Source organism: Rana temporaria, chromosome 3, assembly GCF_905171775.1.
Source record: "Rana temporaria chromosome 3, aRanTem1.1, whole genome shotgun sequence".
Lineage (NCBI taxonomy): Eukaryota > Metazoa > Chordata > Amphibia > Anura > Ranidae > Rana > Rana temporaria.
Window position 1 is genome coordinate 96,308,910 of NC_053491.1, and position 18,231 is coordinate 96,327,140.

Genomic DNA, 18,231 nt, shown 5'->3' on the forward strand with positions numbered 1-18,231 from the left:
TTTGCAATGAGGGGGGTAATATGTTTGCAAAGGACACCTAGACCCAATAACAGCAATGAGGGGGGTAATATGTTTGCAAATGACACCTAGGCCCAATAACAGCAAACATATTACCCCCCTCATTGCTGTTATTGGGCCTGGGTGTCATTTGCAAACATATTACCCCCCTCATTGCTTTTATTGGGCCTAGGTGTCCTTTGCAAACATATTACCCCCCTCATTGCTGTTATTGGGCCTGGGTGTCATTTGCAAACATATTACCCCCCTCATTGCTTTTATTGGGCCTAGGTGTCCTTTGCAAACATATTACCCCCCTCATTGCTGTTATTGGGCCTGGGTGTCATTTGCAAACATATTACCCCCCTCATTGCAAATGACACCTATGCCCAATAACAGTAATGAGGGAGGTAATATGTTTGCAAATGACACCTATGCCCAATAACAGCAAACATATTACCTCCCTCATTGCTGTTTTTGGGCCTAGGTGTCATTTGCAAACATATTACCTCCCTCATTGCTGTTATTGGGCATAGGTGTCACTTGCAATGAGGGGGGTAATATGTTTGGAAAGGACAACTAGACCCAATAACAGCAATGAGGGGGGTAATATGTTTGCAGAACAAAGTTTCCCAAGTCAGTCAGCAACTGTCAGAACACCCACCAGCGAGATTAGCTAAAGTAATTGTTCAGCAAAATTTTACATTTTAGATTGGGTGATGTTAGCAGGGCAACCCATAATAGACGTCATAAAACGACCCAGGTATCCCATGTCTAAATAGTATTCGAGTAATAAGTATTCTTACCTTTGTCTGCAGCTGAATCAAACTGCGCAATGAAGAAGATGGCTTCACGAGTCTTGCAGCTCTTTCCCGCCGTGCGTCTTCTCCTCATGCTCCCAGTCACGCCCAGCAGCACGTCAGGCAGTGGATGATCTGAGAGCTTTCATTGGGTAGCAAGCTAACACGTGACCTCCGGGCGCTCATTCTAAGTTACGCCCACTCGGACACGTCACCGCTAGCACAGGGTAGTGTGGGAAATGTAGTTTCTAGTTGCGGTTGACGATTTAATTTTTTTTTCTTTGACATTTCTGCATTGTCACCGCGTGCCCACCAAAACAGCTTGCCGTGCCGGGAGCGGCACGCGTGCCACGCGTTCGCCATCACTGGTTTAGGAGATATTGACATTAGAGACGAGCGCCGATATCGACGGCCCATGCGCCGTAGACAACGGTGGTCCTTCCGTTTCTAAAGGAAGGTCATGCAGTGACTGGTGGCTCCCACGAGCATGCGCAGGAGTGACGTCACGTGACTCCATCCAGTCGCAGAACCGGAGTTCACAGCCCCAGAAGGAAGAGGGATGCCGAATGGACGCTTCCTGCAACAGGGGACAGTGGTGACATCGCAGGCTTCGGTTTCAGGTAAGTGATACATAATGGGCTACTATGCAATGCATTGTAGCCCATTATGCTTTACCTTTGCAGGGAACTGAAGAGAAAGTAAAACCCATCAGGGTTTACTTCCTCTTTAAAGAGGAACTACAGTATGCTCACATAATTTGTAATAAAAACATCTTTGCCATTCTGAAGCTTCCCTCCAACCACTTTGCATATTTTATATATACTGTGATTCTGTACTTGCCAAATATGCTGCAGAAACCTCCCTCCACCAAGTCTGGCTGCAACCATTTCAACTGTGGGCAGCTGAAGCCGCTGCCTGTTCACTTCCTGCATTTACAGACACACCTCCAGCTCTGCAGCTCTCATTGGCCCTCTTATGGCTCATCCCCACTCCCTTCTTGGCAGACTCTCACGAGAGCAAGATGTGCACGATTTCATAATCCAAACCTTTTTACCAGAGAAGAAACAGGAAGTGGACTGTATAAGGTTTTTACGGGCAGAAAACAACGTTTTACTATTCAAAGTTAAAACAAGGCAGAAGATCTAACCACTTGACCACCATTTTGGCACTTTTCTCCTTCATGTAAAAAAATTTTTGCTAGAAAATACATTATATATATTATACGGTTTCATGGATTAATAACAAAAAACAGTGAAGTTAGCCCAATTTTTTGGTATAATGTGAAAGATGTTATGCCCAGTAAATGGATAACCATGGAATGGATGTAAACATCCCTTGTAATAGTAATCACTGTGACAGGTCCTCTTTCAATAAGACCCTCATATCTCTCCTCCAGGCTTACAAGCATTAGATTGTGAAAAAAAATTCACTGATCTAATGCAGATAGCCACGATTGCGGCTTTGTTTACTTCCAGGTGCCGGGCGTGACGTCATAACGTCGCACCCGGACCTCCGACGGTCATAGAGATGACTGGTGACCATCTGGTCACCAGTCATCTCTATGCTTTCCCAGCTAGCGCTGGCCGACGTCCCCTCCCGCTGCCTATAACAATAATCAAGCGGCGGAACTGACGCTTTGATCGTTCCTATTGTGCACAGAATCGGCGGCTGAAGACAGTGATATCTGAATGATATCTGTAGCTGCAGGTATCATTCAGACATCACTGCATAACGCAGAGGACGTCAAGTGGTTAATAGATGCAAATTTGAAAAAATTACTGAAGGTCACTGAAGGTCAGCTTTAACCTGAGCTAGGCAATGCCATCTGATCCTTTTTATTGTGCTTGTATTGTGCCATGTACTGTAAATTTTGTCCCTAGAGGGGTATTCGTGACCTTTGCTGCTGTGGAGAGGAAAGATGAAGACTTCTTTGCCAAGCACTGTAGGCGGCTGAAAACCAAGATGAGACCGATGTGTTAATAGATAGAGACAGGAGGAGGTGTTGCCAGTCAGAAGGCAAGCTTAGAAAGAAGAAGCAGGGTACAACACAGTCTTAGTAATTCACTTGATAAGGTGGAGCAGGCACACTGAGCAGCAGTCCCCAGAGGCATGCAGGTGCACTCTGGCATCAAGAGAGTTTAAGCAGAGAGAGTAGTGCTGGTAACAGTGGCATACAAGCTACAAAGCGCCACCAAATTTGAATTTAACCCTCCGCTCTCAGCCACAAGCCACAGCCACTGGAATTGTGGTAGCTGGAAGTAGCTCACACACCCATGTTTTTTTGGAGGTTGTAGCACCCTATACTTACAACTGAAGTATTTACGCAAGCAGGATTAGGATGGGGCGAGACCATAGCCTGGCCTTGACCCTCCACAACAGGCATAACCCGCAGGGGTCTTAAGGTTCAAGGTTCTGACACGAGCAGACCACAGTCCTGGATTTGTAAGCCACTCTGTGGGCTCAAACCATGCACGTGCCAAACACAGGACTTATAGCAGGATCCAGTGCACCCAGCAACATTACAGGTCGCCCTAAGGCTAAAAAAGATAAAAACGTCTAAAGATCCCGTGTCCCATACTGTAATTGATTTAAAAAAAAAAAAAAAAAAAAAACACCTCTATATGAGTTGCAGGCACATTAAAGGGTCACTAAATGAAAAAAATGTTTTTGCTGAAATGACTGTTTACAGGGTATAGAGACATAAAAGTTAACCGATTCCTTTTAAAAATAGATTAAATTCTATCATATAATGTGCCTCTAGTTTCACTTTTAAACTGGGTTCATGTTTCTGTGAAGTAGAGAGACCCACAGAACAAAAACAAACAAATCCAGGGCAGTGTTTTGTTTTTAAAATGAATCTGATTGGTTCAGAGGAGTTTTAGACACACAGCTTGGACCACAGTGAAAAGCTCCCATGAGTTTTTTCATAAGGAGCCAGACAAGCAGGAAGTGTGGAGATCACAGCAGAATTACAGCTACTTCAAAGCAAAAACGAACAATGAGGACATGAAACCAGGACTGCAGTAAGGTAAAGGAAGCTATTTAGCTACAAAAAAAATTCCTTTAGTGATCCTTTAAGTCTAACCATCAAAATGCATATCTTACCAAATAGATCTATATCTCTCTATATATCTATACATCTATACATCTCTCAAAAGCCACATAAAAACACAAGCTGAATGAACAATCAGGGGCAGATTTGTACCAACTAGAAGATAACCTTCATCCAAAATCAAATGAAAGTTTTGAAAAATTTCCAGCTGCTGCAACATTAATGTAAATACAATGTAAATTAATTTTCGGAAAATAAACTCCTACCAAAGTATTAATACAGCACAGGTTACAAGCAACATTTATAAACTATCAAACATGGTATTGAGAAGTTGAGTGTCAAACAAAATGTGCCACAGATGTCATTCCCTTGTTTAATTTTTACATCTCATCTGTTTGGTGAATACTGTTATAGCAGCTTGCAAGAAACCATATGTTATTTAACAAACCTGAATATAGCAAACCCTGTAAAGAAAGAAACCTTAAGGTAATGTGAACGTAAACACTGGAGACAATTTTGGTGTTACGATACAAGGACAAATTTAGGCATTATATAAAAAGCATGAAAAACTATTTGATTGAATAAAAAAGTGTATTGAAATCCAATACCAAATAATAATCATGATGTTATAAAAAAAAGTCACAATAAAAAGATACATTCTAAACACTACAGAGAAAGCAATAATAATAAAAAAAAAAATAGAATGAATTTTCTGTACAGAAAAGACTGGGTGTGTTGGTGGATAGGACAATATACAGGAGGATGCAGAGGGTGGTGAATCCATTTACAACAACAAGGAAGTCACAAGATGAAAAATGGACCAACGTGAAAGTGCTGAAGAACAGATTGGTTAAAAAGAAGGCCAGCACATATCAGTCTTTTCAGGAAGCCACCAATGCCATGTACAACTAGGCTTTTTCATGGCAGCAAACAAGGAAACCGTTGTGACTGGTCAGCTCACGCAGCCTCATTACATGTACTGCACAGGTCCAGGACCTCCCATCTGGCTGCAGTGGCCCAGTACAATTCCCTCTTGGGCCAGGATCATTGGAAATGGACGGAGATGTGGAGGGAACATCTAGCCAAAATTCTGGATTGGTGGTGTGTATAGGGGAGGGGGAGTAACACTGTTTTAAGTCTCACAGAGGCTGGAGGGGGAGTTGCTGCCAACAGATGTGATTCGCAGCCTGAAAACACTGCACAAAAAGCAACTGTTGCTGTGAAAGGAATTCTTCCCATTGTGTGTCTTTCTGCTGTCCGGCTGGCCACATGGTGGGGCATAACACTGAGCCACAGCAACGGGGTGAAGGCCCATTAGAGGTGAAAAGAACAAAAACAATGGAAATACACAATATTCCTCCATAGTTTACATAAAATTCCTCTTCTGATATAAACCCCCCATAAAATCTTAGAAATCAGAGGAAATGATAAGGTACAGAATGCCAGGCTTCAGCCCTTGGTGGTTGCCTCAGCGTACAAAGTCTGGGCTTCCGGCTTGTTTGCCAGTACACTTCAATGTGACCCTTTCTGGTGGGCTGCACTGCCTCTGTCCATACGCTATCAGGTTTGCCTCTGGGGTGGGGTTGTGTTTTCATGCTGTGGTTATGGCATTTAGATCCTTCATCAGGCCTTCAAGGTGAGCCATCTCCTTGCTTAGTTCATCTGGTTCATAACTCTACAAGAAAAAAAAAAAACAGATTGGCTTGTTCAGTAAGGCAAACAGTGAAAGAACAGTAACTTTGCAACATTTATCATTTCCTCTGTGATAAAACTTAAAGAGGCGCTCCAGTCTTCCCCCCCCCAAAAAAAAGTTTTTTGGGGGGGGGAGCAGCACTTACAAATAAGTCAGCACTTACAAATACTGTAGCTGCTGAATTAAAACCACTTCAAAAAAGAATCACCTGAAACCCCCCTATCCCACCCCCACTTCCTGCTCAGGCCATTTTTTAGCCAACAGCGCTGTCACAATTTGAATGACAATTATACGGTCATGCAACACTGTATCCATATGACATTTTTATATTTTTTTTCAGATAGTGCTTTCTTTTGTTGCTAATCTTTTTTTTTTTTTTTTTTTTTTTTTTAGCAAACAAAATTAAGAGCAAGGACTGAGAATTGTAAAGAAAATAAATAAATAAATCTGATCAATTCTGATGTACTCCAGACATAAAACTGTAGACCCAAAAAAGCCAGAACAGTACAAAAATCCAAATGACCCCTTTTTGGAAAGTAGATAGTCCAAGGTATTTAGTAAGAGGCATGATAAGTTTTTTGAAGTTGTAAATATTTTCAAAAATAATAAAAAATGTTTCTACAACTTTATCTTTCACACGGTCATCAGTGCAGTACAACAACATCATGACTGGTGTGGCAGTGACACTGGCTGGTGACAGTATGTAAAAAATGTTTTATAAAACATATTTCTTAAATGTTTTAAATTTGTTTATAAATTGTTATTTTTTGCATACTGTGACAATAGTAACATTGTACACTACTCTGGGGAGGTACTCTCAGGAGGTTTTTATTTTTTTTGCACACTGTAGTGGCTTATAGCAATGAATATCATGGTTATAAACAACCATTTTTACTAAATGAAATCAATTCATTCAGTGTTTATTATTGTGATTAGATGTGACTGGCCACAGCTAATCACATGGGCTGTGATTGGCTCTGTCTGTACCATGTGATCACAGAGATCAGCACAATAGCACACAATAAATGCAGGCCGGTACACTGATGTCATCCCCTGTGTCCTGAGGCGTGTTCTGGGGAGGACATGAGACCTCCTGCCCAGCTATAATTTGACTATAGGCCAGGCGTGAACTGGTTAATTTAAGGACACTTACCTGTCCAGGGATAGAGCGGTGTCCTTACCCGAGCAGATTCTTCAATCTACTTTGGGGTCCAGGCACCAGCATCTTGTCAAAACCAGGGATCTGCTCTCGCATTAGGGACTTTTTGAAATAAGTGTGTGTGTGTGAGATAGATAGATAGATAGATAGATAGATAGATAGATAGATAGATAGATAGATAGATAGATAGATAGATAGATAGATAGATATACACATATCTCTATTATAGAGTTGGGTGGTTTTCTAAAAAAAAAAAAATACTCGATTCACAGATTTGTATTTTTTTTATTGACAACGCGCCGATCCTGAGGAGCTGCGGGCAGGAGTTTTTAGGAGAGGTCGCAGCGTCCGGCCTCGCGGACTAGGACCGGCGCAGTGTCAGCGGCGGTCCTGGTGAAAAAAATAAATCGATTTGCTGAAAATCTGAATCAATTTGACCTTGATTCTAGATTCAAATCGATTATATATTGGTTTGTTGAACCCAGTTTTTGAAATAAATACTACACTATATTAGCATTTTTGGCTCCTGAGGTGAGCACTTTTTACACAGGTGCACTACATATCTGCTGGCCCTGGAAAGTGACAGCCTTACCGATACCTACTGTCTAATTTACTATCCATCCTTCTTGGGAAAATATCAAAATGTCTATGCTGCCTATAATTTAATAAGCCACATCTTCTGGTGAGGTGTGTTAGTGGTGGTTATCACTGTGGAGAAGTGCAAAGTGGAGTAGAGTCATCCGGATATGTTTAAAGGAGACATCCACATTTTTTAGAAGTTTCAAATATACGGTTATTTCTTCGAACTGGTCACGTGATACATAGATGAACTGAATTATATATTGCTTACACACTAATGCTTCATGTTATTTAAAAGGGAGAGATATATATATTTATTCGTTCTTTTGAGTTGCATATATACCATTCACACATTGTCCCATGTCATTTAAAAAGGGACAACATTTATTCATCTTGGATTCTTCGCTGGATATATTTGTTTTGTGGCAGAATCTTTTTTGATTTTTTTTGTTGTTTGAGCACAGCACTGACAATTTTACCTGGAAGGTTTGGTTTGCTAAACCTTTTAGTGCTAGCTGCTGTTTTCTTAACTTTTGCCACTAAGAACGGACTTTACATTTTTCACATATCCTGCACTCACATGGACTCATGTGACAGAAGTGCTGCTAGGCCTAGTATTCTCACATGCTCATTCAAAACTGGAAACAAGTATTCTCTTTGCTTCCTGCAAAGAACAGAGCAGCTGACAAACAAAACAAAGATGTTTGTGCTGTGGGATATAGATTTATGTGCTGTGGGATTTATAATGGTAGTGATTAAAGCAAACCTACTGACTTGCCCACTTGTTTTTAATTTCCTCATCACCCATCTATGTGTAATAAACTTTACTAAATTATAAACAAGATACTTACACTCTCTGAGCCATCTAGCATTCTGCTGGTCTCTAGTGGTTCAGGGGCACTGGGCACAGTTACTGGAAGCGGAGGACGTACTCTCCCCAGGGTCCCTAGAGAAGCCGTTTTTACAGATAGGGAGGACGGACCTATAACAATAAAAAATAAATCGTAAATATAAAAAGGATTTTGAACCCGTTGGAAATCATTTTCTTGGAAGTCCATTGAAGCATAAAATGTTTTTAACCTTATGGTTATACGGACGCCTGCATTAGGACAAAACACTGACAAACAAAAAGTTGTAGGCCTGCCCAGAATAACTTACTACCAGCATGCCTCAGTTTGCTGTAGAGCATGTACAGAGAAATGGATCATAAACAAAGGGGCAAGACGTATGTCCCTCAATGTTTCTACAGCGAGTAGTTTCTTGTCCATTGAGAAACAAAAGTCGTCTAGCCTTCAAGATGTCCTAAAGCAGTCCAACTGAGTAATCTTCAGCACAAGAAAAAGAACTGGGGACTGCCTGCAGCTCTTTGAGAGCTGACTAAAGGGCCTTGTGCCGAATGAAAGCATCAAATCGGGCCAGAACATGTGAACCGAAGACCAGGGGCCAACTTGCAAATTCTTGGAAACATTTGTCCGACACAAAAAAAGAAAACAAACAGCACAGATCTGGTAGAGTGCATCTTGGCAGGTAAAGTAGGAACCAAATCCTTGAGACCAGAAGGTGGAATGGTAGCCTGTCTGATCCACCTAGAGACGGTGAAAGAAGCTGGTGCACAGTTACCTGGGATGCCAAAAAGAAAAATCGGTCTTCCTGGAAGAAGCAGTGGCTGAGAGATAAGCACACAGTTCAAAAAATATCCAGACAATGAAGGTAAATATTTCCTTTTGGTGAACTTGAGTCAGATAGAGATGGAAGAACGATGACCTGTTTGATGTCAAACGGTAGAAACTAGGTCTCAGCACTACTTTGTCCCTATAAAAAAACAGGGCCGCCAGTTTAGACTATATTTAAAATATGATGGCTATGAGAAATACTACCTTGAGGGCAAGAACAAAAAGAAATATGTCTCATGGGTTCAACTGGCAGTTTTTTTTTTTATTGTAATTTGTATTAAAAAGTTGTACAATTGTACAGTTAGGAGAAAACAATTCAATCATATACATATGATCCATGTCAAATGTATCTGAATATAACAATGAATTAGAAAAATTAACATCTATTGGGGTCCAAAATTAAGTTTCTGAAGTGCAGAGAGAATCTGATTCAGATCCTATGAAGTTACAGGGAATGAAACTACATAGACTCCATGAACTCCCGTCCCAACTAGGCAGTGGGAAGCAGAAAGGGCAGAAACATGGAAATGATTCATTTTGTCAGGGCCTGGATTTCAACAGCCATACTGTTAGAGCCAGCAACCATAAAGCGAGATGGACAGAACATCCAGATGATCAGGTATAGCCCAATGTGCACCTGCCAGGAGTCTTACCATGTCCGTGTACCTCACCTGCCTAGACCAATTTGGAGCAATGAGGAACACCAGAATCCCCTCCATCTCGATCATGTGAAGCAGATTAAGAAGTTTCAGAGGAGGAAAGCCATAAATCAGCGTGCATAAATCAGCATCCCATAAAGTTACCAAAAGCATTCACGTGGAGGTCAGGAAGTGCACAACTGGCACCGCCACCTGTTAAACAGGTCCTTTTTTAAACAGGGATGTTTTAGAACAGATAAGGAGGTAAAGAATTTTGCAGTCTGTTTTTTTATGCTTCTGCTGAGTAAGATAGGTACTCTTGCCACCACACCAGTAATAGCCTTAATGGTATCCACAGCAGATTTAAAGAAATGTCCCTCAAAACCCAAAGTGTCCCCCACATGTGCACCAACAGAAGACCCATGCAGACGGGTAGATGAGAAAATGCCAGCAGCATAAAACAATTGTAGTTTGCCAAACCCAGGTTGGTTAATGTTTTTTAAAGACAAGATTGGGTAAAGAACTGGCCTCACCAAAAACAACAGAATCTTTAAATAAGGCTTCCAATCCATCAGGTGGGTCCCTAAAGACAGGTGTATCTTCCAACGGTATAATGTCACTAAGGTGGGACAAGAACAAGTGCACTGGGAAAGTCTTTGTGGCTCTAAAGGACCAAGACTGGGAAGAACACTAGTAGAAGCACCAGGCTGATCTTTTGGTTTTATGTTTTGTTGCCAAAGCGCCTAAACTCAACAAGGGGCGGATCCAGGGGGGATAGCCCCCTCCGAGAATGAGAGAGAAAGAAGAGGCTCTACACGTGACAGCACGGGCGGCTCGGTCGGTGAGTGGGCAGGTGAGAGCAGGCAAGCGGCTCGGTGGTTGAGCGGGCTGCTGGCCAGTCAGGAAGCAGACAAGCAGACGAGCAGGGAGATGACGACATCTTTCACCACCTGCCCTGCATCCCTGCAGTTCCGCTTTAACTGTGCAGGCAGCTGTGGGCAGTAGAGATTACATCATCTCTCTTCTACCTGACTGGTATTCTGCTGCCTGACTCTGGGACACAGCAAGAGACCACCTTGGCAGCAAAGTGACAGCAGGTGACAATCCGCAACCTGTGGCAAGTGACAAATCCGCATTTGGTGGCAGGCTACACACTCTGGGCTCCCACTAATTCTGCATTTTGGGGAGTTGAACCATCTCATTTTATATTACAATGTAATAATAGAAATAATGTGCTTCATCCTGAGGCCATAACAACCTTGGTGCCGTGATTATTAAAGCGCCAATACCAGCCATTTCCCCGATAAATTGCCCCCCAAAAAACGTATTTTCTGGCAGTGCCCCTCCCGAGACTAGACTCTGGATCCACCCCTGAACTCAACTCCATAAAAGCCTGCATGTCCATGCACACATAGGCTTTTACAAGAGTTTAGAAACTGCTATGGTTAAGGTAGGTTCAACCACTCCTCTCCTGAACGTGGAATAATCTCATTCAGGGTAGGAACGTTTTGCCTGCAAAACATGGCAAAATTACCACAAAGTCGTGGTAAAAAAAAAAAATCAGATTTTGCTTAGTTTTGCGTTTCCCTGTGGCCGGCGGTCAACCTAGTCGGTGCACATGTGCCCTAAAGCGAGGTGTGTGCTGTACCAATAAGAGGTGAAATGGTCTAATTTGGGAACGATAGCATAAAACTGCGGTTCCAGAACAGCAAGCTTTTCCGATAAGAGCCTGAGCCGCTCAGAATCAGACAGTTCCCTGTGGCTCTTTGCAATGCAGAAGCAGCAGTAGGGAGACGCTTCCTCAAAAGAAATATGGTGGGAAAGAATGTGCATGGCATGCACAACACTACATCTAGCAGTTATAATTCCAACAGCAATAACACCGTCCGTGATGGAATTTGGCAGGAAGAAATAAGATTGTAAACCCTAAAGGCACCCAGCAACCAATGTACCAGAGGTAGCTGCCGATGGGCAGACAGACAAGCCCTCTCACTAGGTGAGTCTTCCCAGACACAGCAAACACATTACCAGAAAGAAGTCTGAAAAATTACTTATGGGGAACATAAAGATATAAAATAATTTTTTTTTGAAGAATCAACAAGTGGGACACAATCATGAAGTGGAACGAAATTTATTGGATATTTCAAACTTTAACAAATAAAAAACTGAAAAATTGGGCGTGCAAAATTATTTAGCCCCCTTAAGTTAATACTTTGTAGTGCCACCTTTTGCTGTGATTACAGCTGCAAGTCGCTTGGGGTATGTCTATCAGTTTTGCACATCGAGAAACTGAAATTTTTGCCCATTCCTACTTGCACAACAGCTCGAGCTCAGTGAGGTTGGATGGGATGTTTAAAGCTTGGAAAATCTTTTTGTATCCAAATCCGGCTTTAAACTTCTCCACAACAGTATCTCGGACCTGCCTGGTGTGTTCCTTGTTCTTCGTGATGCTCTCTGCGCTTTAAACGGACCTCTGAGACTATCACAGTGCAGGTGCATTTATACAGAGACTTGATTACACACAGGTGGATTCTATTTATCATCAGTCATTGGATCATTCAGAGATCCTCACTGAACTTCTGGAGAGAGTTTGCTGCACTGAAAGTAAAGGGGCTGAATAATTTTGCACGCCCAATTTTTCAGTTTTTTATTTGTTAAAAAAGTTTGAAATATCCAATAAATAATATAGTTCCACTTCACGATTGTGTCCCACTTGTTGTTGGTTCTTCAAAAAAATTTACAGTTTTATATCTTTATGTTTGAAGCCTGAAATGTGGCAAAATTTTGCAAAGTTCAAGGGGGCCGAATACTTTCGCAAGGCACTGTATCTTCAGGTGATTGGACAGTGGTAAAGCTTTGCTGGAAATGTTCAAAGTAAGCGCTGCACTGTTGTAAGCTAAAATGTGACACTAGTGATAATGAAATGCTAGACAAATATCAATTAAAATTATGAAACACCAACTAAGTGAAAAAAATATTATATCTGTAAATAAGTCTGAGACACAATAGGATAACAAGAAGGGGTTAACTCCTAAATTAGGTAGAAACCTGAGAATTATCAAGTGAATAAATAGCAGTCCGTGTGAACAAACAAAAAAACAAACCTTAGGAATACCATTAAAGCGTCAAAGGTAAAAAATGTGAATATAATAAAAATTAATGCAGAGTGTCCATATAAACGTAAATATCCCCAGTGTTCAACGAATCCAATAGTCCAGGAAAAAGTGCCAACAGGATAGTGCCTCCACCAAATAAGAACACTGCCGCTTACCAGATGGAAAGAAAAAACAGAAGAAAAGCGCTTCTGAGTCATCTGATTTAATACAATGATTAACGTAGATATCCAACACTTACATTACATATAGCAGGAACAAGGGTGCAAGTGAGGATCTATGTATAGGAGCCAGATCGTGTATCAATCCTGATAAGCCAAGTCCGTGGCTGTGTATGAGCGGTGCAGATGCACGGCGCTCAGTCCAATGGATGATGCGGTCAGCGGGACGGTGGCTGGCAAGGGCCAAAACGTTGTTGTTCAGAGTAAAGCTAAACACAGCGCTCGTTCCGAAGGGGGTGACGTCAGCAGGACGGTGGCTGACAGGGACCAAGAAGGCACGACGCGTTTCAGAGCCAGCGCTAGTCAATGGTAAGACTGCGCGCTCTTTTTTCAAGTGTCTTGAAAAAAAGAGCGCGCAGTCTTACCATTGACTAGCGCTGGCTCTGAAACGCATCGTGCCTTCTTGGTCCCTGTCAGCCACCGTCCTGCTGACTTCACCCCCTTCGGAACGAGCGCTGTGTTTAGCTTTACTCTGAACAACAACGTTTTGGCCCTTGCCAGCCACCGTCCCGCTGACCGCATCATCCATTGGACTGAGCGCCGTGCATCTGCACCGCTCATACACAGCCACGGACTTGGCTTATCAGGATTGATACACGATCTGGCTCCTATACATAGATCCTCACTTGCACCCTTGTTCCTGCTATATGTAATGTAAGTGTTGGATATCTACATTAATCATTGTATTAAATCAGATGACTCAGAGGCGCTTTTCTTCTGTTTTTTCTTTCCATGTATGCCTGAGTTGACTTCACTCTTGGAAGAGCAGCCCTTGGTCATCTACTGATAAATTGTCCAGAGAATACAGCTTCAATGCATGGACTGATTGTATTCCCATTGATGAACTTTTAACTATTTGGCTCTAATTTTATTCATAATTGCTGCTGTCATCTTGCATTTTAAACCTTTTTTACCCCTGTTACTGATTGTTGTCACTTGATCACTCTGAGCGCTGTTTTCTTGTAATGCTTACCAGATGGACGTGATCTCCAATTATAGGAGATCAATATGTGCATACAGTTCATATCCCAGCCTGGGGTCTCTATTGGTAGCAAAAATCCCTCAGTGTGGTTCAATATTGCATAGATGATGTCTCAAACATAGCAATCCAGGATGCACCACATAAAAAAAAAAAAAAAAGGGGGGGGGGGGGGACTAGCATAGCGTAAAACCCTTAAAAATGTAATAAGTAACATAAAAATGCACACTTACATCGAAGTAGTGAGATAAGGCATATAAAATACAATCGAGCCAGCCCGCTTCTCGATTCAGCAGCCTGTATCTTCCGGGTCTGACGCACAACGCGGTGACGTCAGAACGTTGTTTCATAATTTTAATTGATATTTATCTAGCATTTCATTATCACTAGTGTCACATTTTAGCTTACAACAGCGCAACTCTTCCTTTGACCATTATTATTGTGTTGTATAACATTTTAGTTGCCGCTTTACTATTTATCGAATTAGCGCAGTACACCCCTTTTTCATTTTGCTGGAAATGTACCCCCTATAAACCTACTCCACTTTGTGAGACCTCTGGGGCTCTTTTTTTTTTGACAGTGATGAATACAGGATGGGAGGGTGTTCCTGTACTGCACTCAATCATATGCAATCCACAGGCGAGTCAAAACTCCTTTAATCTTAATTGTACAGTACAGGACACATGCTGAATATTCGTAGTCCCTGGGATGTTCCTAAGCAATGAATAAAAATGGAGAGAAACAACAAAGCAAACAGAACTGGGCCAACAGGCCCAATACACATTTGACTAACTGTTTAAGTCGGGTCTGTTTCAACAGTATACTACAGCAAGACCATTGCAGCTGAAAGCTGCATTTGTAGAAGCTTGGATGTCCGCCTAGTAGAACTTGGAGAAGGTATGAACTGAATACTAGGTGGTGGCCTTCTGAAAGCTGGGCAACAGAGATTTGATATCAGAATGCTCAAAAAACACCCAGCGATCTGCTGGAGTAAGAAAGAATTTGAAGTTTCTCACCCCTTAGAGTATAAGGTTCTTGAGGAGTGTTTAGTGTATGCATGCATGCATGTATAAAGACATCCATTAATGAAAAATTACCATCTGTGATAATCCATCAATCCGATAGCAATGCTTCCTATGCATGCAGGGAAGTGTGTTCTTCCCAAAGAGAAGGACCTTTACCAAAACCCCAAAAGTTGTCCACTCGCCTTTATTGTGGACACTCAATTGTGTTATATTTCTGCACAATTAATCGTTAAATTAAGATTGCGATTCTACCCCCTCCCGATCCTAAAAATGCATTTCCTTGAATAAGTGCAGAGAGTTCTCTGCTCAAGCTGACCACTGTCTCAAAAAAACACACACACACACACACACACACACACACACACACACACACACACACGCAGCCTGCCAAGTTTGTTACAACATTGCTAAAGAGAATCATTGTAACATAGTATTTTAGATCAAAGGGATGAATTCTGTCTGTAAATTAGGTCAGTTTAACCACTTAAAGACTAAACTTTGACACTTGTGGCTTTCAAGTTAAAATCAGTATTTTTTGCTCGAAAATTACTTAGACACCCCCAAACATATATATTTTTTTTTTAGCAGAGATCCTAGAGAACAAAAATGGTGGCTGTGGCAATAATTTATGTCACACTGCATTTGCGCAGTCAACTTGCGAACGCAAAAAAATACACTTTAATAAATAAAAAAAGAAATAAAATATTAGCCCATTTTTTTTTTGTATAATGTGAAAAATATTACGCCACGAGAATCGTGCTCTTTATTTTAAGCAAAAGAATTGTGATTCTCATTTTAGCCAAAAATTGTGCAGTATTTGGTGATGAAAAATGCCTTTTCCAGCATGATGGCACACCTTGTCATAGGCAAAAGTGATAAACAAGTGGCTTGGGGAACAAAACATCGACATTTTGGGTCCATGGCCAGGAAACTCCCTAGAACTTAAATGGTCACTAAAGGAAAAAAATGTTTTTGCTGAAATGACTGTTTACAGGGTATAGAGACATAAAAGTTAACGGATTCCTTTTAAAAATGATTAAAAATAGATTAAATTCTATCATATAATGTGCCTCTAGTTTCACTTTCGGTTTTAAACTGATTTCATGTTTATGTGAAGTAAAGAGACCCACAGAACAAAAACAAACAAATCCAGGGCAGAGTTTTGTTTTTAAAATGAATCTGATTGGTTCTGAGGAGTTTTAGACACACAGTAATGACAGCTTAGACCACAGTGAGAAGCTCCCATGAGTTATTTCATAAGGAGCCAGACAAGCAGGAAGTGTGGAGATCACAGCAGAATTACAGCTACTTCAAAGCAAAAACGAACAATGAGGACATGAAACCAGGACTGCAGTAAGGTAAAGGAAGCTATTTAGCTACAAAAAAAATTCCTTTAGTGATCCTTTAATTCCATTGAGAACTTGTGGTCAACCCTCAAGAAGCAGATGAACAAAAAAAAACTAACAACAAAACACACAAATTGACAATTTCAAATCATTGATTATGCAAGAATGGGTTGCAATCAGTCAGGATGTGGCACAGAAGTTGATTGCCAGGGCGAATTGCAGAGGTCTTGAAAAAGAAGGGTCAACACTACAAATATTGACTCTGCATAAACTTTATGTCATTGTCAAAAGCCTTTGATACATGTGAAACACTAGTAATTATACTTCAGTATACCATAGTGACATCTGACAAAACGGATCTAAAAACACTGAAGCAGATCTAGCGAAAATGTATAATTGTCGCTCAAAACTTTTGGCCACGGCTGTACAAAAAATCTGCAGCACTGTAATAAAGATAAACCACTCACAGCCAAGAGCAAACATCCCCCCACTCAGTAAAAAGCCAGACTTCGTCCAACATGTTTTATCAATCGTAATGTCTTCAGGGGCACCAGATAAAAGGCAAACTGTAAAGCCTAGAACACACCATCAGTTAACAGCTCAGGTTTGAGCTGCTGTACTAACAATCCCATGTTAGTATAGCCATCATCTCCGCTGAGCTATTGCATTCTGACAGGTGGGCAGCCCCGAATGGCTGGCTTTTGTCAGACCGGCTGCCATACACAGACTAAATCTTGGCTGTTCTTTATTAAACCGGCCGATGTCGCCCGGCATTCAGCTCATGTGTACTAGGTTTAAAGACGTCCCTCCATTCCTAGGGGTGAGGGAGCCCCTTTATTGTGAGCTAAGCTAAAAAGATTGTGAGCCAAGTTAAAAGATTCTGTGCATATGGACAGAAACCAGAGCCATGCTGGAGATCTGTATCTGTACTTATTTTAGGGAATCTACACAAAAAAAATCTTAAAGTGCTCCGCCAAGGTTTGGTCCTAGAGACAGGTTCCTGCTGCCTGTTCATTGCCCTAGTCCAATTAGCTGTGGACTGGAAATTGCAGCAATAGCCAATTGCAGAGCTAGGCCTGCAAGGGTAAAACTTTTTTTTTTTTTTAAAGTGCCTTAAATATTCTGTCAGCAGAATCTTTAAATGGAGGAACGTCTTCTAAAAGGGAAAAGTAAGACGTTGAGACCGACACGATAGGGTCTATTACAGAAACAGACCATTTTATTTGAGAACTCTCTCTCCACTGGATACAGTTTGGCTATTATCAGAGGGATGAACATTTTTATAATTTTCCCATTCAATTTGCTCATGAATGGGGGATGTCTTTTTAGACTCATCGGGTCTTAGGACCCAAAGGGGCATGAGGAGATGGAGAATAGAGTACAGCAAAGTGGAAGCTTTTGTGCACAGCAGAAGTGGCATATCTATAGTGGCAAGCATACTGCATGAAGCCATAACACCAGGTGTATGAGAGGCAGGGGTGAGATATCTTTCATGCCCTCCACTAGAACTCTCTCTGCATCCTCTAGAGCAGGGTTTGAAAAGAAGTTTGACACTTGCGTGCTTTGGACAGTGATGGCTGTATTAAAGCCATTATTCGTCCAAGAAAGTCCGACATAGTAGCTTGCAGAAATGTAGGCTTATAGGGGCTTGTCTAGTAAAACTTTGCCAGTGTCCAATCACCAGAAGGTATCAGGCTATAAGCCATTATCCTGTACTATTGAGATACACTGATCAGCCATAATTTTATGACCACCCATCTAATATTGAGTAGGTCCACTTGTCACCAAAACAGCCCTGACCTGTAGAGCCATGCATACCACTAATCCTCTGAAGATATGCTGGGGTATCTGGCACCAAGCAGTTAGCAGCAGATCTTTTCAGTCCTGTAATTGCAAGGTAGGGCATCCATGGATCTGACTTGTTTTTCCAGCACAGATGCTCGACTGGATTGAGTT

General features: G+C 41.5%; 1 protein-coding gene across 1 annotated transcript in view; it reads right to left on the reverse strand.

The window, feature by feature from the left end:
- Nucleotides 1-4,208: 4,208 nt before the first annotated feature.
- Nucleotides 4,209-18,231, reverse strand: part of NEO1 (neogenin 1) — a 223,333-nt gene continuing 209,310 nt past the window's right edge. Inside the window, 2 exon segments of the mRNA XM_040343027.1 lie at nucleotides 4,209-5,524; nucleotides 8,132-8,262. Coding sequence (XP_040198961.1) covers nucleotides 5,441-5,524; nucleotides 8,132-8,262 — 215 coding nt within the window. The 3' untranslated portion in view covers nucleotides 4,209-5,440.